At 47.5% G+C, this 20439-nt stretch overlaps 1 protein-coding gene across 11 annotated transcripts in view; it reads right to left on the reverse strand.

Annotated features, from left to right (window-relative positions):
- Positions 1-17071: 17071 nt before the first annotated feature.
- The window catches only part of MADD (MAP kinase activating death domain), an 853817-nt gene continuing 850449 nt past the window's right edge, over positions 17072-20439 (reverse strand). For all 11 annotated transcript variants that reach the window (XM_078684455.1, XM_078684462.1, XM_078684460.1 and 8 more), the window contains one exon: positions 17072-18997. In XM_078684455.1, coding sequence (XP_078540581.1) covers positions 18890-18997 — 108 coding nt within the window. In that variant the 3' untranslated portion in view covers positions 17072-18889. The remainder of the gene's footprint in view (positions 18998-20439) is intronic.

A 20439-nucleotide genomic window follows, 5' to 3' on the forward strand; every position in this document is an offset into this window, starting at 1 on the left:
CGACAGGTTGCGGAGAGAACTTGTTGGGTTTGGATCTGTTGAAACGCCTGCATGTCACATTGTATTGCTCCCCTTCTGGTGTACATCTTACTTTGGGTGATAAATTGACTTCTCCGATGTATGTGTCTCAAGACCAACTGCCACTTGAACTGCGTTCACTTCCTGCCACACTTTGGGCTACAGGTCCGAATGATGTTGGTTTGCTTCAAATTCCACCTTATGTGATTACTGTTAAACCTGATGTTAAGTTGCCACGCGTTCCCCCGTACAAGATTTCTAATGATGGTGAGAGAGCTTTGTTAGCTATTGTTTATGACTTGGTTCAAAAGGGTGTGGTCGAAGAGACCAGAGGAAATGTTTACAATAGCCCTGTTCTGCCTGTTCTTAAGCGTACTGCTTCTTCCAAGCCTCCTGTGTATCGTTTTGTGATTGATCTCCGAGAAGTCAACAAAATTGTTGTCCCTCAGTTTCCTGTTGTCCCGGATATCACTGCTCTACTTACTATGGTTCCTGCTTCGGCAGCTTGGTTTTCGGTCATCGATCTCAAAAATGCTTTCTTTAGCATTCCTATTGCTAAAGAGAGTAGAGATCTCTTTGGTTTCTCTCTTTGGTTTCTCTCTCGGAGGCCGAAGCTTCCGATTTAAACGTGCACCCCAAGGCTATTGTGAGAGTCCCTCCATCTATAGTCAGGCTTTGAAATCTCATCAGCTTGATACTTTCTCCTTGCCTTCAGGTGCTACTCTCATTCAATACGTGGATGATTTGCTAGTGGCTCCGATTCGGAAGATGTTTGTAAAAATTCGACTGTGTTGCTCTTGCAACATTTGTCTGATTTACATCATAAGGTGTCACCTTCTAAATTACAATATTGCCGCCAAGAGGTTACCTCTTGTCGAAGGAGGGAAGGCGACTGACCCCAGAACGTATCCATGCGATTGCACGAATGTCTGTACCATCCACACAAAGAGAGGTGTGTGCTTTCTTAGGCATTACCTCTTATTGTAGACAATGGATCCCAAATTTTTCCCTTTTGGCCAAACCTTTGTTGGCGCTCACTCTGAAAGATACACCCCAACCTCTTCCTAGGACTGATAAATGTCAGAAGAGTTTTTCTGATTTACGCACTGCTTTGTGTTCTGCTCCTGTGTTGGGTACTCCAGATTATAGTAAGCCTTTCACACTCTATGTTCATGAAAGAGAAGGTTGTGCATTGTCGGTTTTGACACAACAATTTGGAGACAAACAGAGGCCATGTGCCTATTTTTCGGATATATTGGATCCAGTAGCCAAGGCATTACCTAGTTGTCTCAAATCAACAGCAGCAGCTGCGATCTCCATTCGTCAATCTGCTGGATTGGTGTTAGATCATCCTCTTAATGTCATGGTGCCACATGCAGTGATACTCTTTTGAACAAAACAAAGACGCAGCATTTGACAAGTGCTCGTTTGTCTGGGTATGAGTTGACGATTTTAGCTAGTCATATACATATCAAGAGATGTAATGTTCTGAATCCAGCAACTTTGTTACCTGTTTTGGATGATAAAAAGGTACAAGATCAGCATGATTGTTTTCTTCGCACAGAAGAAGAAACTAAAGGTCGAATTGATTTAAAAGATACACCACTTGCGGATCCGGATGGAATCCTGTGGGTGGATGGGTCTTGCTTTAAGCTTCCTAATGGCGAGACGACAGCAGCCTATGCTGTTACTACTCTGCACACAGTAGTAGAAACTGCACGCATTGCACAGAATTCAGCTCAAGCTGCAGAGTTAATTGCGTTAACAAGAGCATGTGTGTTGGCAAAAGGAAAGAGAGTGACTGTTTATACAGATAGCCAATATGCTTTTGGTGTCGCCCATAGTTTTGGCCGTTTGTGGAAGGAAAGAGGATTCTTTACCTCCCACGGCACTAAAATACAGCATGGTCAGTTGGTAACTGACCTTGCTTTACCTGCTCAAGTAGCGATTGAAAAGTGCAGCGCGCATAAAAAGGTCACTGATGATGTGGGTCGAGGGAATGCATTTGCGGATGAAATAGCGAGGGAAACAGCGAAAGATGTTGAGTCACATGTATGTCGCAGGCCCTGCGAGATGGGTCGCAAAAGGAGGTATGTGTGAAGACACGGTAGAAAGTGTGAAAATGATTCAAAAGGAAGCGACTGAGAAAGAATTGAGTAAGTGGAAAGAAAGTACGGGAATGTTGGATACGACAGGATGTTGGAGGGAATTATCAGAGCACCAGCGATGGTTGTTACCAGATGCGTATGTACTACCTGTAGTTACTATGGCTCATGGACCAGCCAATATTAATGCAAGGGGTATATGTAAACTTCTAGCTCCAGTATGGCAAAATGAAGGTATTCCTAAATGTGCAGAAAATGTGGTGAAACATTGCATTATTTGTTTGATGCACAATCCAGGAAAGGGAACTCCAACTCCAGCAGGTCACTTTGCTCCCCCTACGTATCCCTTCGAGGTACTGCAAATAGATTATATTCACATGGAACGTTTTAACAATCTCAAGTATGTCCTAGTGGTGGTTTGTGCCTTTTCCAGGTGGATAGAGGCTTACCCCCTAAAGGACAATACTGCCTTGTCCACTGCTAAGGTCCTTTTGAAGGAATTTTTCCCAAGGTTTGGTTTGCCGCGCATTGTCTGGAGTGACAATGGGAGTGAATTCGTAGGCCAAATTATGCAGAAGGTGTGTGTGGGTCTTGGTATTAGACAGAAATTCCATGTGGCAAACCATCCACAGTCAGCGGGTCTGGTAGAGTGCTATAATGGCACTCTCAAACTTAAGTTAGCAAAGATTCAGGCCAGCACAGGCCTTTCTTGGCCTGATGCCTTGCCTTTGGCACTTCTCTCAATAAGAACGACTGTTCATTCTCGTTTGGGGCTTAGCCCATACGAGATTGTTTTTGGACGCCTGGCTAATGTTTGGGGAGTCCCCAGACCCAAGAAATATTCGGACATTCCGTATCCATTGTTGGTTGACTACTTGCATGACCTCTCCACTAAATTGCGTGTTATTCGTCAACAGGTCCAAAACGCTTTGCCGGAGGCTTACTCAGATCCAGGACACTCCATCCAACCTGGGGATTGGGTGTGTTTGAAGAATTTTCAGAGGAAAAAGAACCTGGAACCTCGCTGGGGGCCGCCGAGACAAGTCTTGCTGGTCACTCGTACAGCAGTGAAGGTCGTTGGGAAGAAAAACTGGATCCACGGCGTGCACTGTAAGAGGGTACCATTGCCTCTACCTTATGACCAGTGGGTCCGAGAAGGTGTTGGTGATACGGACTGTGAGAAGGTACCCAGCTTTGTACCATTCAGTAGTGCACGCCTGGATTGGACAAGTTCCGAGAAAGAAGACGACGACGTTTTACAGGAAGCTGTACCTTCACACCTGCGACTAAATACATCGGATCCAGAACTTTTGTTTAAGGACCAAACTATATCTAGCAAAACGCGGTACAACCTACGACCAAGGTTGACCACGGACATTTGAGACTTGACATTTTATAAATTTTGTTTTTCCTTTTCCACTATCCATCAAGTTGCAGGGTCACGGTAGGAGTCTTAGGCTGTGACCTGAATAGTGACTAGGTCAACAGGACTTGCAGTGTCATAGGACGGCTAACAATCACAGCCAAGTGATTAAGGAAGATTATCGTGAGAAACGCCTTTAGAGTAATAAGATAAAGTAATGGAAGAGGGCGATATTAAAATGATGAAAAGAAACCATTATAAAAAACTTATGTTTAGTCGTTGTGGCATAGCGTTATGCATTTTAGTTTGTTTATGTACTTTGTTAGCATGTTTAGGCTGGGTTGTACACGTTATACAGACAAAACCCGCTCCTACTTCTGTCTCCTTGATTCCTTCTACTACTATTTCTCCACACAAATTCTATGCACTTCCAGACCATGAACAGATGAGGAGAACGGAATATCTCAATAATTCATTTATCCAATTGTTACAGCCACATTAATTGGTAGTGAATAGTACTGACTGTTGGGTCTGTGGGCTCATGCCCCACAATACAGAAAGAGGAATGCCGTACTTAGTTCTCCCATTTTCCTATGAAGGCTCTGCTTGGGCTTATCTGGCTATGTTCTCTAATGCATACCAGAATCAACTTCGATACCCTCCGGGTGGGTCCTATAATGGTGGAGTAGATTTTAGTCACAGTCCTATGATAAAGGGAATAGTGACGATGGCATAAATTGCTGACATTAGTAAAATTCCCAAAGATGAGAAGCAAGCATATGATGGGTGGAATGTGACTCGTTATATCACTAGCCTCACTGACAACAGAGATCTTCACCAATTTGGACTATACCTCACAAAGGTAATTTATGTTTACAAATCAATGGACAGAACACTAAGATTAAACAGGAAAAGAGTAATTGTGCCCCTACATACGTTTACACACCCTTGGTTTCTTCACCGTTAGTACCATCCCAAGGTACATATTTTATCTGCCAGGATAGAGCCTATACATAGCTTCCTACATATTTCTCGGGAACATGTTATATAGCCTTTCTTCTTCCTCCAACATATACTGCTCCTGCAGATCACCATAGGAAGAGATATGGTAGAAGGGTTATTGATTCTGAAGACACAGCTGGACAAGAGGGAGGAGATAGAGAAGTGTGGCTCAATGGGTAGAGAAGTGTGGCTCAATGGTTAGAGTGGCAGACCCTGATGCAGTAGTCTGGCCGGGACCAGGGTTCAATTCCCGCCTCGGCGGGTCTCGGGCTCAATTTCCTCGGACCTGATAATTCTCGCTTCGGTGCCTATTCTAATCATGAGTCCCACTCTGCACCGCTGGGCAATAGCTTGCTTAATCTCTACAACGGCCCCAACAACGCTGAGGATGCCTGACTTCACCTTGGGGGTGCCCAGGAGTGGGCTCCTCACAGGGAAAGGCCAGGAAGGGTTCCTCGGCGGTATTCGTACAAGCGCCGAGATGCCTACGGGTAGTCGTGCGCTATACAAGTGCGTAATCATTTCTTGAAAGGGTTTCTTCCCTTCTGGGGTCCAATAGTTAACAGCCGAAACATCAGACGTCTGGTCCGAGTAGTCGATGCTACCATAAACGTGACTTCTGGAGCATTGAATAATTTGACAGCTGAACTTCAGGCGAATCGTCTTATGACTTTACAAAACCGAATTGTTTTGGATATTGTCCTTGCAGACAGAGGAGGAGTCTGTAAACTGATTGGGTCTAGTTGCTGTGTTTACGTTTCTGATAACGCCCCTACAGTATACCAAGCCATCTCTAAGCTACATGTCATTTCCGAGTTCATTCATCAGGACACCGGAGATTGGTCTGTGATGGGATGGTTTTGGGGACTACTGTCCACATGGGGATGGAAAGTGTTAACTTTCCTTGGAGTGGTTCTAGCAATTATCTTTTCTTGTTGCCTCCGTTTGCAGTGTGGCCCAGCCATCTGTGGACTTTGCGCCACTGTATGCGTTCCAAAACCAGTGTCACTGAAAACAGAGAATATTAGAACGATGTTGCAGCAACAACACAATGACCTCATGACCATTGATATCGACTCAGACTAACATGGGTCCCTTTGTGCTTTGCCCGAGTATGGCAAAAGGAGGGTCTGAGGTTACGTGGTTTTCGGCTTCGCTTCGTATCTAGCCGCCATTTTGTGCTTAGCCGCCATTTTGTGTTGCCTCACTCAGGCAGCACGGCGAACGCGGTCTTTTTGCCTTTTCAGCCGCTACCTGTCCCTCTGTTAAAGAGTAACCCCTGTCCTTGTTTACGAAACCGATGTCAGGGCCTGGCCGAGTTTGCTAAATCCATGTCTAGACTCATTAATCCTTACTATACTCCACTGTTTGGGTCCCACTATTCTTCCTGACTTTATCTTATTTGACTGACCTTTGCTATTCTCTCTGTGTATTCTCTTGTTACATAAACCTTTGAGGCATTCAAACATGTTCTACAACCTGCAAATTGAATTACGGGCACTAGTGTTGAGGGGAGGAGAGCACACGGGGTCTGAAAGAAAGGTGTGTTTTGGACACCCGATAGCTTGTTTTCGAACTATTCCTATTTGTCAGTTTTGTATGTTTTGGGAGTGGGTATTGTAAATGTATATACTATATAAGATTGTGCGCCACGGATTGAATTGGCAGTCTCCTGAGAATCCACCCTTAGGGTACTTCGTGGACAACTGTGCTTAGCTGCAGCTAATAAATCTGTTTTCTACGCCCAACAGAGTGTCTCGTGTCTCTGTTCGACAAGGCAGGTGAACCTGGAGATTATAGGCGTGCCCTGCGCCGCTTGGCCCATAAGGTCAGGTTCTCCACCCATGCTGCAGTAGCAGTCCTGTGGTGTCATTTTGGAATTTGGCATAATACATGCTGCAGCCCATGGTAGGCCTCTGGGGTACCTATGCCCCTGGTACCTAAGGTACCAAATACTAGGGACTCATAAGTGTGCCCCAGTAACCGAGCTGGAATGTACCGAAAGTACTTGGAATCAATTTAGAGAGGAAGTGGTTAGGCTGGGGTCCTGATTAGCAGGGCCCCAGACAGACTAGAGTCAAGAAACAGTGAAACACCAGCAAAAAGTGGAGGTAACCATAGCAAGCAGACCCTACTCTGCTACAGGGGAGTTTCTCAAAGTGATCATGTCAGCTATCAGAGTGCCAACTACTTGCTTTATGCAACATCAGGGATAAGGTTCCACAGGTGGATTGATTACTTTGATCTCGGAGGTTATTCTGATATCCTCCTCCATGGAGATTAATTTCAATGTGATAAAAGGATGGGTGGAATAAGACAGAGCGGGGAAAGATTGAGAAAAATGATGGCTAGTTAGGATAAATGTTTCTGACTTTTGTTATTTGTTTATTACAACTAGCAGGTCTTCATGTTGAGCAAGGACTGTTTCAAGAGGTGACCAGCTCCTGCTTTGATTTTTAATTCATTTGTCATGGAAGATCCTTCATTCAACCTCCTTCTTTCCCTCTGATGTAACAGCTGATGCATTCAGTCTTGGCTTGTCTCCTGGGTCATCTTACAGCTCTGCGGAAGTGTATTTAGTAGTCTTTCTAGCTTTGTGCTATTTGGCAAAAGCCACTTGTGACACTTGAGGGTGTTTGCAGTATCGGTTCCGTTTCTTCTTCAAATGATCTGCACCCTCCCTATCCACGGGTTCTTCCCTGCCATACAATGTGCTGGAGGTATTTCTTACGTGATCTACTTGTCCCTTAACCGGAGAGAAGTGCAATTCTAGCTCTCATGATGCATTTACTGCAGTAACCGATACCTGCAAAGGTTTTTAATTCCCCTGTGGCTTCCTTGTTTCATTTACTAGCGTTTTGGACTTTCCATTTAAAAAATGACTGACAAAATAACTGAACAATTGCTTCCATTTGAGAAGGGCATGTATTTGCCTCGGATATAGGAGTCTTGGGGGGTCTGCTTTTCATGATTATCAGCACGAGCCAAGTATTAAAATAAGAAAAGCCAGATTAGCTTTGAGGCATGGTTTTTGCGTGGAGGCCCTTGGCTTGGCCTCTGACAGGCACAAAGTTTAGGTATAGACGTTCTAGATAAGGGAGTGAATCAGGGCTACTCCCTTATTTCCTAAATATCCTGGTTTCCACCCTGTTCTTTCATGGACAATCTGCTTACTTGATGTTTTTCATGCATACTTATTAATACTCATCCCCTACTCCACGGCAGACAAAATGTAAATAAAACACAGCCTGAGAGGAAGGGTTGACACTTTATTTTTACACCCTGGCAACTGTACAGGTTTCTATAAATAGATTTGAGACAGAATATTTACAACACGCTCCCACTCAACCTGAACACCATATACAGACATGAAAAGCGGGAGTTAAACTCAGGAGGAATGTAACTAGTTACTGCAGAGTTGTGCACTGCTTGGAAGGACTGTACCTGGGGGGAGAGTCAAGAAGCGCTGGGGGAAAAGCAAAGCACAGTCCTGCTCTTTGAAGATCTCTGGACTCTTGTCAGAAAAACAAAAACACTATCACAAGGAAAATGCACAAACACAGCATGGGAGTTAAAGACCGATCCAAACAGAAGAAGAGGTCTGCGGGCATCGGTCAGGCACCCGTAGTGTAGCACAGAGCCTTGCGCATGGCATGGGAGTTAAAGACCGATCCAAACAGAAGAAGAGGTCTGCGGGCATCGTTGAGGCACCCGTAGGGGATGTACCATGTTACTCCGCATACTTTTACTCCGCATACCGTTACAACGCGACTTTTACAACGCATACCATTACAACGCATAGCGCTTTGGGGTGCTGGATAGTGGTAAGTATAATTTACTATTCTAACTCCAGTCCCCGTGGACCCTAGGGAAGGTGTTGGATAGTAAATTATACTTATTCCCTATCCTAGAGCGCCCCCCAGCCCAATGCGTTGTAATGGTATGCGGAGTAAAAGTCGCGTTGTAATGGTAGTGCGGAGTAAAAGATGCGTTGTAACGGGTGTATACCACCCGTAGGGTAGCACAGAGCCTTGCGCATAGCATGGGAGACACCCGGAGCTTAAAAAGGAAATCTGCAGGGAGCACAAAGATGCCCACAAAGCAGCACAGATCTATGTGCAGGCAGGGGTTGGGGGGGGGGAAATGGGGGGTAAAATAGGTCTGAAGACAACTTGGAGGCTTCACACATAATCCAGTACAAAGCTTTGTGCAGAACATGAGACACCTAAAGGGTACAAAAAAACAAAGCAAACCGCATGTAGACAGCACTCAACGCAATTTAAAGTCCAGTGCAGACCTGAAACCTACACACATCACACATGGAGAACCATCAGCGCACAGCGGAGCTCTCGTGATAGATCAGATAATAAATACAGTGACCTGCAATCATTGGCTAAGGTCTCAAGCAGCCAGTGGGACATCCAACTGCACAGCAGCAGTCAGTTCATAGCATTGAGACAGCAGCAGGGCAGATCTCTCTCTCTCCATATTGTTCAGGAAACAGTTATGGTGCCAGGCATAGGTAGGTCTGTGCATAACTTAGCGCTCTCTCTTCTACACCTGAGCGAGTGCCTATGTGCACAGACCGCCCTTGTTCTGTGGTACAGGTGCACATGCATGCAGCATGAGAAAAACCACAGGAAAGTGCAGTTGAACTTTGCAGGAGTACAGCAGTCACTCAGGCAGAGGACTGTGCATACAGCACGGGGGACACACACCAGCACGGCAAAGCACCCAAAGTTTAGAACATTGATCTGTGCAAAGCATAGGGCACTCACAAAGCAGAAGACATTCCTGTAACAACCCTCCAGTAAGAAAGAGTGACTCCACTCAAATGGAGTCCGCACAAGAGCATCAGAGAAGCAGCAATGAGAAGAAAGCAGTAAACCCAGATAGAATGCCACAGTCTGGAGCGTTGTGGAGAATTAACAAATGTAACGCAATGACATTGAAGACGAGACAACTTCACATGATGTCAGGGATTATGACTGAGAGGACCCTCGGCAGGACGTGGACCCTCGGCAGGACGTGGACCCTCGGCAGGACGTGGACCCTCGGCAGGGCGCGGACCCTCGGCAGGGCGCGGACCCTCGGCAGGGCGCGGACCCTCGGCAGGGCGCGGACCCTCGGCAGGGCGGGAACCCTCGGCAGGACGAGAACCCTCAGCAGGACAAGAGAACGGCAGGGTATTTGACAAAATGCAAGCTCAGCTGGGCTCACATCATGAAATGGAGCTGGACAGAGACGGAGAGAAGGCTCGATAGAGCAAGAAGACAATGAAATGGAACAGTTGAGAAAGGATGATCAGCTGGAATGCGCTACAGAGGAATGTTGCAAGTGGAGGCGCAGCAAGACAACGAAGGCTCAGCTGAAAACAAACCAGAAAAGCCAGATTACATCCAAGAGACGCAATTATACTCAGGCAAAATAAAACAACATATCATCAGATCTGAAATAGAACATTACAGTCCGGATAAGACAGAACCGAGGGTTAGAAAGTTTATAGAAGGAAGGGCCAAAACTCTACATTCATAAGTCCCTTGTTTGCCAGAGAGGAGACTTGGCAGATAAAATTAAATTGCTACTTGCCTTTAGACAAGCTTTTGCTGAAAGATATTGTGACTCATCCAAGGAAATTTATCCAAGCGCCTGGAAGGATGAGCAAACATCTGGACATGAGAACAACATCAGGAACAGAGCTGCATGGATGCCATGGAAGAGATGGCTTAGCTACTAAAAGGTCCCACCTATTCCAGTGAAATCAACTCTGCCTTTATTCTCACCCGCCACAGAGAGGGGTAGAGAAACATTACCAAGCACAGACCATATTCTCATCTTCAGAAAAATGAATGAATCACTAACTTGTAGGAAGACTTAGTATCCACAATTAAATGTAGTACAGATGGAAAAGATATTTTGCACACTCAATATTTTTTCCTGCGGCTCCAAAACTGAAAAAGACAGATGCCACTGGAGAAAGAAAGAAAGACACAATGTCAGATCTGAGGTTACTAGGTTGAAAAGGAAGAAACTCTGAAAGAGGAGCTTGGTCGAATCTCACTTCATTACTAGCCTTTATATTCAGTTAGAAATGCTTGCTGAAAATATACTCTGAGACCCCGCGTGGCACTGAAAATGTTCCCAATAGATACCTCTCATCAAAGTACGAATAGAGGAAGCAGTACCCTGTTGATCCCTTCTGCTGTGTCCTGCTCTGTTAGAAGCAACAAGAAAAAACAATCCAGTAGGAAAATTACTTTTATTCACGGTCTTGACTTTACTTGCATATGAGAAATTCATGAACCGTGGCCTCTCGACTCTGAAAAATAAAAATGAAGAATCTTTCAGGATTCAGGAGTTACAACTGTCCCTTTGACTGTGAAGGGTGATGTTTTGGAAAAAGACCAAAATGTGACTTTTTTTTTTTAAAGAAAAAAAGTCAAAAATCTCCTCTAGTATTACAGGAGAATCACACTATGCTCCAACTTGTCTGCCAAAAAAAGTCTTACATTCTGTACTCTGCATGGACACATCAATCCCTTTGCTCTGATCTCCTTGAAATGCTCAAGTGACTTCAGGACTGCTCAACTCTCACTGAAGAGCACATAGAAAATGTATTTCTTACCACCTGCTGAAAGTTGCTAGTACAATTTGACGTTCCATCGTCACTACCCTGGGCAGCACAGGCGGCATCATAGCACCCACCACGTAGAGTCAGATTCTAGCGCAGAACTTGGAAGCATCCGATTTGCTGTATATCAACTGGAAGAATGTTTCAGGCTGCACTGACCAAGTTCGCAAAAATAGTTTGGCCAAGAGACCAGTGGTTATTGTAGCCCTGGCTGCCTAGATAAAGCCCATCAAAAATATTCAAAGGGCAAAAGGCGCCCACTTTCTTTACTTGAAACATGAGTGCCGAAAATTCGTGCTGAGACCCTTCAGCCGAGAGCTTTAAGAAAAGCACCAGGAAGCCCAGGTTCCCGACACCTTCCTTATCCTGATTTCCTCATCAGACAAGAGGTGACGAGATCTTTTGCATCATATCAACTCTACTTTTTATGCTGGGATAGACGTCTACCTGTGGCACCGATAAAGGGGCAAAGTCTGATTATTACTGAAGCTGCAAACAGCACTTCAGTACAGTAGGGAGCACAACGCCCCAGAGTCACTGACCTCTAGGGAGGACCAGCGGATCCTGAAGAAAGGGACCCAGCAAAGGAGACCGAGTATCTGGGGAGAACCAGCGGATCCTGAACAAAGGGACTCCGCTAAGGAGACCGAGGCTCTGGGGAGAACCAGCGGATCCTGAACAAAGGGACCAGCAAAGGAGAGACAGAGGCTCTGGGGAGAACCAGCGGATCCTGAACAAAGGGACTCAGCAAAGGAGACAAAGGCTCTGGGGAGAACCAGCGGATCCTGAACAAAGGGACTCAGCAAAGGAGACAAAGGCTCTGGGGAGAACCAGCGGATCCTGAACAAAGTGACTCAGCAAAGGAGACCGAGGCTCTGGGGAGAACCAGCGGATCCTGAAGAAAGGGACTCAGCAAAGGAGACCGAGGCTCTGGGGAGAACCAGCGGATCCTGAAGAAAGGGACTCAGCAAAGGAGACAGAAGATCTGAGGAGAACCAGCGGATCCTGAACAAGGTGACTCAGCAAAGGAGACCGAGGCTCTGGGGAGAACCAGCAGATCCTGAAGAAAGGGACTCAGCAAAGGAGACAGAGGATCTGAGGAGAACCAGCGGATCCTGAACAAAGTGACTCAGCAAAGGACACCGAGGATCTGAGGAGAACCAGCGGATCCTGAACAAAGGGACTCAGCAAAGGACACCGAGAATCTGAGGAGAACCAGCGGATCCTGAACAAAGGGACTCGGCAAAGGAGACAGAGGCTCTGGGGAGAACCAGCGGATCCTGAACAAAGGGACTCGGCAAAGGAGACCGAGGCTCTGGGGAGAACCAGCGGATCCTGAAGAAAGGGACTCAGCAAAGGAGACAGGAGATCTGAGGAGAACCAGCGGATCCTGAACAAGGTGACTCAGCAAAGGAGACCGAGGCTCTGGGGAGAACCAGCGGATCCTGAAGAAAGGGACTCAGCAAAGGAGACAGAAGATCTGAGGAGAACCAGTGGATCCTGAACAAGGTGACTCAGCAAAGGAGACCGAGGCTCTGGGGAGAACCAGCGGATCCTGAAGAAAGGGACTCAGCAAAGGAGACAGAGGATCTGAGGAGAACCAGCGGATCCTGAACAAAGTGACTCAGCAAAGGACACCGAGGATCTGAGGAGAACCAGCGGATCCTGAACAAAGGGACTCAGCAAAGGACACCGAGAATCTGAGGAGAACCAGCGGATCCTGAACAAAGGGACTCGGCAAAGGAGACAGAGGCTCTGGGGAGAACCAGCGGATCCTGAACAAAGGGACTCGGCAAAGGAGACAGAGGCTCTAGGGAGAACCAGTGGATCCTGAACAAAGTGACTCAGCAAAGGAGACCGAAGCTCTGGGAGAACCAGCGGATCCTGAACAAAGGGACTCGGCAAAGGAGACCGAAGCTCTGGGAGAACCAGCGGATCCTGAACAAAGGGACTCGGCAAAGGAAACAAAGGCTCTAGGGAGAACCAGCGGAACCTGAACAAAGGGACTCAGCAAAGGAGACAAAGGCTCTGGGGAGAACCAGCGGATCCTGAACAAAGGGACTCAGCAAAGGAGACCGAAGCTCTGGGAGAACCAGCGGATCCTGAACAAAGGGACTCGGCAAAGGAGACCGAAGCTCTGGGAGAACCAGCGGATCCTGAACAAAGGGACTCGGCAAAGGAAACAAAGGCTCTGGGGAGAACCAGCGGATCCTGAACAAAGGGACTCAGCAAAGGAGACAAAGGCTCTGGGGAGAACCAGCGGATCCTGAACAAAGGGACTCGGCAAAGGAGACAGAGGCTCTGGGGAGAACCAGTGGATCCTGAACAAAGTGACTCAGCAAAGGAGACCGAAGCTCTGGGGGAACCAGCGGATCCTGAACAAAGGGACTCGGCAAAGGAGACCGAAGCTCTGGGAGAACCAGCGGATCCTGAACAAAGGGACTCGGCAAAGGGGACAAAGGCTCTGGGGAGAACCAGCGGATCTTGAACAAAGGGACTCGGCAAAGGAGACAAAGGCTCTGGGGAGAACCAGCGGATCCTGAACAAAGGGACTCGGCAAAGGAGACAAAGGCTCTGGGGAGAACCAGCGGATCCTGAACAAAGGGACTCGGCAAAGGAGACAAAGGCTCTGGGGAGAACCAGCGGATCCTGAACAAAGGGACTCGGCAAAGGAGACCGAAGCTCTGGGAGAACCAGCGGATCCTGAACAAAGGGACTCGGCAAAGGGGACAAAGGCTCTGGGGAGAACCAGCGGATCTTGAACAAAGGGACTCGGCAAAGGAGACAAAGGCTCTGGGGAGAACCAGCGGATCCTGAACAAAGGGACTCGGCAAAGGAGACAAAGGCTCTGGGGAGAACCAGCGGATCCTGAACAAAGGGACTCGGCAAAGGAGACAAAGGCTCTGGGGAGAACCAGCGGATCTTGAACAAAGGGACTCAGCAAAGGAGACAAAGGCTCTGGGGAGAACCAGAGGATCCTGAACAAAGGGACTCAGCAAAGGAGACCAAAGCTCTGGGAGAACCAGCGGATCCTGAACAAAGGGACCAGCAAAGGAGACCAGATTCACCCGAGAACAGGAACCCAGACGTCGCAAACCTTCAAGTGCCTCCTACTCTTGGCGCAGGTACGACACTGAACTAGAGGAGGATACTTTGGAGTCTGACCGCTTTCATTTCTTCCCCTTTTGCAGGGTGAAGACTATTCATCTTCTCCAGGCACTGTCATGGCTTCGCAGGAATGGCAACCTAGAGGAGCCTTTTCTACGTAAGAAGAGCAAGTACAGCTTTGCCTTCCCTTCTCTGAAGGACTTGGGGAGCATAATCAAATATAAGAGACACGATTTAAGAGCAAATACCTGTAGTGATGGGCAGGAACATAACTCTGGATGTAGTTTCTACCAAGAACAAACCACATTTTAGGTTTATTAACCCATCTAGAGAGGCAACAACCTGTTTCACACATGGCAGCACAAAAAGGAAAAACATGGTGTAGGGTCCGATCCAACGCTGTTGTGCGGTGAATGAATGAATACACTGGAAGAGGTGGTCCCTTTATGGAACTCTGGCCATAACTTCTAGGTGACACAGAATCGATCTGGTCTGGAAGATGCTCTGGTACCACCTAGATATCCCCTCAGCTGTCAAATCTGCCTCTAAAGTACCCATTAGAAATAGTAATGTCACCTTGTAGGACAGAGATGGGTCTCAGAAGGGCTAAAAAAACAATACTAATCTCAGCCGGACCTGAAAGCCGTGTAGAAGGCATAAAAAAAAAAAAACCTAATCTCGGCCGGACTTGAAGGCCATGCAGAAGGTCTCAAAAACAATACAAATCTCGTCTGGAACTGAAGTCGCAATACCAATACAAATCTCAGCCAGACATGAAGGCCGTGAATTCAAATCTTGGCCGGACCTGAAGGCGGTGCAGGTGTCAAAAACAATACAAATCTCGGCAGGACTTTAAGGCCGTGTAGAAGGTTTTCATAGTATTACACTACTCGAGCAGAACAGATGCGCTGTAGGACTGTAACAGCGGCAGGGCAGCAGGACTATGAAAAGTACTGTCATGAGTGGGTCTAATCAGCAGATTACAGGTACAGCTATATGAATCGGGTAAGACAGTCAAGGCTCAGACTTAAAATGATCTGCTTTGAAGGAGACCAGACTGAGAAGGACAATGTTGCAATAGACAGAGAAGAGGGTTTCAAGGGTCTCCCACACAGGAGTGATGACTTAGCAGGACAGAGAAGAGACAGCAGTCTTTAGATTGAGTAATGTGACCTCAAGCAGGACAGAGAAGAGGCTTCCACGGGTCTCCCACACAGGAGAATGGACCTGGCAGGACAGACAAGAAGCCTCCACGGGTGACCCAAACAGGAGTATGGACCTTGCAGGACAGAGAAGAGGCCTCCATGGGTGTCCCACACAGGAGTGTGGACCTGGCAGGACAGACAAGAAGCCTCCACGGGTGACCCAAACAGGAGTATGGACCTTGCAGGACAGAGAAGATGCCTCCACGAGTGTCCCACACAGGAGTATGGACCTGGCCGAATGAAGTAGAGGCCTCCACAAGTGTCCCACAGAAGAATATGGACCTGGCAGGACAGAAAAGAGACAACAGTCTTTAAATAGAGTAATGTGGCCTCACCAGGACAGAGAAGATGTCTCCAAGGGTGTCACACACAGGAGTGTGGACCTGGCAGGACAGAGAAGAGGCCTCCATGGGTGTCCCACACAGAAGTGTGGACCTGGCTGGACAGAGAAGAGACCTCCACGAGTGTCCCACACAGGAGTGTGGACCTGGCCCAGGAGAGTAGAGGCCTCCACAGGTGTTACACACAGGAGTGTGGACTGGGCTGGACAGAGAAGAGGCCTCCACGGGTGTCCCACACAGGAGTGTGGACCTGGCTGGACAGAGAAGATGCCTCTTGGGTCTCTCACACAGGAGCGTGGACCTGGCTGGACAGAGAAGAGGCCTCCACGGGGGTCCCACACAAGTGTGTGGACCTGGCTGGACAGAGAAGAGGCCTCCACGGGTGTCCCACACAGGAGTGTGGACCTGGCTGTACAGAGAAGATGCCTCTTGGGTCTCTCACACTGGAGCGTGGACCTAGCATGACAGAGAATAGACACAGCAGGTCTTAGATAGAATAATGTGACCTCAGCCAGCCAGAAAGCAGGTCCTCGTGGGTCATTTCTGCAATAGTATGGACCTGGGAGGACACAGAGAAGGCTCTTCGGGCCTCCCATGCAGGGGTTTGGCCGTGGCGGGGCATAAAACAGACACAGCACAGATTAGACACCGTGCTCGATGGTCCTCAGGGGTCATCGCTGCTGTAGTGTGGGCCTGTCTGAACTGAGGCATGAGCTCAGCAAGTCTCAGATACCAGAATATATTTTGGGCAGGATCCAAAAGAGACAAAATCGGCTGCATTTACAATAATAAGACCTCAGCAGTGCAGGCCAGACTATGAAAAGAGCAGTCAGGAAAGGGTAATCTCAGCAGGCCATACAGTGATACAGACCAAGACGAGCAGGCAACACTAGTGCATGGATACAGATGTGGTGCAACTCAGGGAAAATTCAAAAGTATAAGGCATAGGAAACACACAGAAGATTCAGCATATCTTTGTTAAGGGAATACTGCCCTGGCAAAGCTGGGAGGGGGTCAGCAGGTCTTAATGAAGCTCTGATAGTGGAGCGAGGGGGTCAGCAGGTCTTCATATTGATCGGATAGTAGAAAGATGGTGGTCAGCAGGTATACAGAAAGTGCGGCCAGGGTCGAGAGGAGGCTCGGCAGCTCTTCGTACAGCTCTGATAGTGGAGCGAGGGGGTCAGCAGGTCTCTATGAAGCTCTGATAGTGGAGCGAGGGGGTCAGCAGGTCTCTACGAAGCTCTGACAGTGGAGCGAGGGGGTCAGCAGGTCTTCATATTGATCGGATAGTGGAGGGAGGGGGTCAGCAGGTCTCTACGAAGCTCTGACAGTGGAGCGAGGGGCTCAGAAGGTCTTAATGAAGCTCTGACAGTGGAGCGAGGGGGTCAGCAGGTCTTCATATTGATAGGACAGCGCAAAGATGGTGGTCAGCAGGTATACAGAAAGTGCGGCCAGGGTCGAGAGGAGGCTCGGCAGCTCTTCGTACAGCTCCGATAGTGGAGAAAGCAGGGTCGGTAGCTGTATATACAGTACTACCAGGGCAGAGAGGAGGCTCGGCAGCTCTTCGTACAGCTCTGATAGTGGAGAAAGCAGGGTCGGCAGGTGTATATACAGTACTACCAGGGCAGAGAGGAGGCTCGGCAGCTCTTCGTACAGCTCTGATAGTGGAGAAAGCAGGGTCGGCAGGTGTATATACAGTACTACCAGGGCAGAGAGGAGGCTCGGCAGCTCTTCATGCTCAGGAAGATACAATGCTAGCCATTTCTGAATGTAGAGAACATTCATGGAGTCCATGGGCAACAATATAAGGATACAGTTAACGGCCAGTAAGTCAATGGACAACCACAGTATGATACGGTGAACTCGCAGTGCCAGCAAGTGAATGCCACAGATGCACAAGCATACACAACTACACAGCAGGGCTCAGACAACACCCAGGAAGTGCAATGTTCACCCACACCATAGGGCAGCCAATGCTTATGGTGTAGACAGTGTGCTTCTGCAATGTGGAGTAGCAAATGCAATGTAGCTATATACAAGTAGGGAGGGATTCTCCAGGATCATAAGAAACACAGGATACTTGCACACCGATGTTCACCCACGGTCTGCGACAACAGACCCTTTATGTATGTTATTACACAGAGAACTGTCGCTCTTCATTCACCCACAGCAGCATGCACTACATACTCCAGGTCACTGCGTACAAGCACAGACTGGCATACCTATGGGTATACTCTGCAACTAATGTGCCATCATACCTTAAACACACACACACACGCACGCACACACACGCACGCACACGCACGCACGCACACACACGCACACATTGCACAAGCTATTGCTGTTTAATTGTAATACTTTCCTGTACAGCGGAGATAGTACCAAACTGGATCTGGTGCCTTGAAGTACTCGCTGACCAGTACATGCGTGGGCGAGTACAAGATGCACACACACCAGATATGCAGACCAGAGAGCCGAAGGGGGCTCCACAACTGACGCAGCGGCTCATACGTGGGACCTAAGCAGGAGTGTGCAGAGTTGCACATATTCATAATTGTTCTGGAACAGTATCCATCAGATCTTATAGTCACCTCAACACCTGCTAGCAAGTGGGAACAACTGCAGAGAAACATAATGGAAAAGGAGATAACTGGACAACAATGCACAAAAGGGAAGAAGGTGTGGAGAAAGAACCAAAAAGATCAAATGAGAGGGAAAAAGAATGAAGAAAAGGACAGAGAAGTGTGGTTGCATGAGGAGGGGGATAAAGTGACAAGAGCATCATATCACAAACATAACACAGGATGACCACTTCAAGATGATGAACGGATTCTGGAAACAGACAGTCTGGTCCAAAGGCTTCGGATTCATAAAGCAAAGGGTTCTCAGCTGGAGGCAACGGCTTCTGGAGTAGGATCCAGCAGGCAGTGAGAGGTCTGATCAGGGCCAGTGGGAAACCAGAGGAAAACCATCCGGTCTCCTGAAGGAACGCCACTGCAAAAACACAAGTATGAGGCCCTTTCTCCATGCAAGGCAGTGGCTTGAAGTCTGAAAGCACAGTGAGAGGACTGGAGAGATCTCGGAGCCCCTCCCGCGGAAGGGACGCCCAACATGGATCAGCTGGAGACTGGTCGCGGGGGTTTGTTTTTGATTTCGGCTTCTTTCCCACGAATTGCAGCCACGTACGAGAAAAGACATAACACAGAATAGCAGATCTCATGAGCCTAGAATAAGAGAAAGAGAAAAAAAGATTAAAGGAAGAGAAACAAATGAAAGTGCAGCGTTGAGAAATTGCAAATGGTAAAATGACAGACCTACAAAGGGCTTGAGGGCAGAAGACAGAAGGACGATATGGGGTTGCCAGTTTGTAGTTAAAGAGAAATAGGACAAACACCAGTGCAAAAAGGGTGAAAGGATGATGAAGGAGCAGACAAGGAAAGAAGAGAGTAAAGCGTGTTTAAGGAGTAACATATCACATGATAAACATGGATTTAATTTGTTTTTTTCATCATGGACTCAAGAAAAACTTTATTTCGTAAGAATAAATACTAGGTGGTGCTACTGTTATGCAGTGGAAAGCACAATGCCAGCAGAAGTAATGTTCCTTTATGCACGGAGCAAACTGTGCCCTCGAGATCTCTCTTTTTATCTTTTCACACAAAGCTACGGAAGAACCTTACTCAAGGGCTCTTCCCTATGGAGATGTAAAGGCTAGAAGGAATCAACGGGGATAGCAAGGTGTTAATATTGGAACATACAATATCAAGGCATGGCATGATATATGTGCGTATAATAATAAACTTGCATCATTGTTGTTGAATTCACCCCATATGACCTCTCCATCAACCCGATCAGAAGTATGTGGTCAGGAAGACTCTGCGACCTCGGCCTGAAGAAACTGATGGTCACATGACAAGTGGGGTCACATGTAACCCTAAGACAAGCATGTGAACAGGGAAACCCAGCTCGATCCCACAGATAGGCAGCGACACCACAATGGTCTTAGGAGATTTGCCCCAATAAAACACGTTTGGCTGCAGGGAGGTATGTTCCCAAAACACCATAACGTCAGATGCCACACTAAGTGAGGAACACAGCCAATCAGAACACAGTATACACACTGCACACAGTGATCACACGCGCTCCATGCTGGGCATCTGGAAACGTACCCACTGGCCCCACAGTGTGTCCACTCAAGGTCGAGACCCACCTGCACTGGCCCGGTGACTATGCCCAGATTCTTGGATCCAAAGGAAAGTACATATTACTTAATGACGCTTCACGTAATGTATAAAATGACATCCAAAACCAATTTGCTTAGAGACAGTCTTCAGACCTCGACTGTCGCCTGCTCTCCTGGCCGCTTTGTATAATTATACCAACTGTTCCTGTTTTGCCAAACGCCTCGTCTTTTATTTTTTTCAAGGTAAATGCACATTTGAACAACAAAGGGTTTGATTGAAGGACAACACTGAATACTTCCATCTATGAATGGGATCCCAAGACGCTTACCAAGAAAAAACGTTTTCTTTTTTAAACCTACATGATTATGTAAATATTCCTCTATGTAAAAAAGATGTCAATTAAAGGCCTCGAGAGTCAATGCAGAGGCTGAAACCTCCATCTTCCTACTGTCGGCTGCCCTAGAGAGCACAGCTCCGGGAGA

Source organism: Lissotriton helveticus, chromosome 3_2 (assembly GCF_964261635.1).
Source record: "Lissotriton helveticus chromosome 3_2, aLisHel1.1, whole genome shotgun sequence".
NCBI lineage: Eukaryota > Metazoa > Chordata > Amphibia > Caudata > Salamandridae > Lissotriton > Lissotriton helveticus.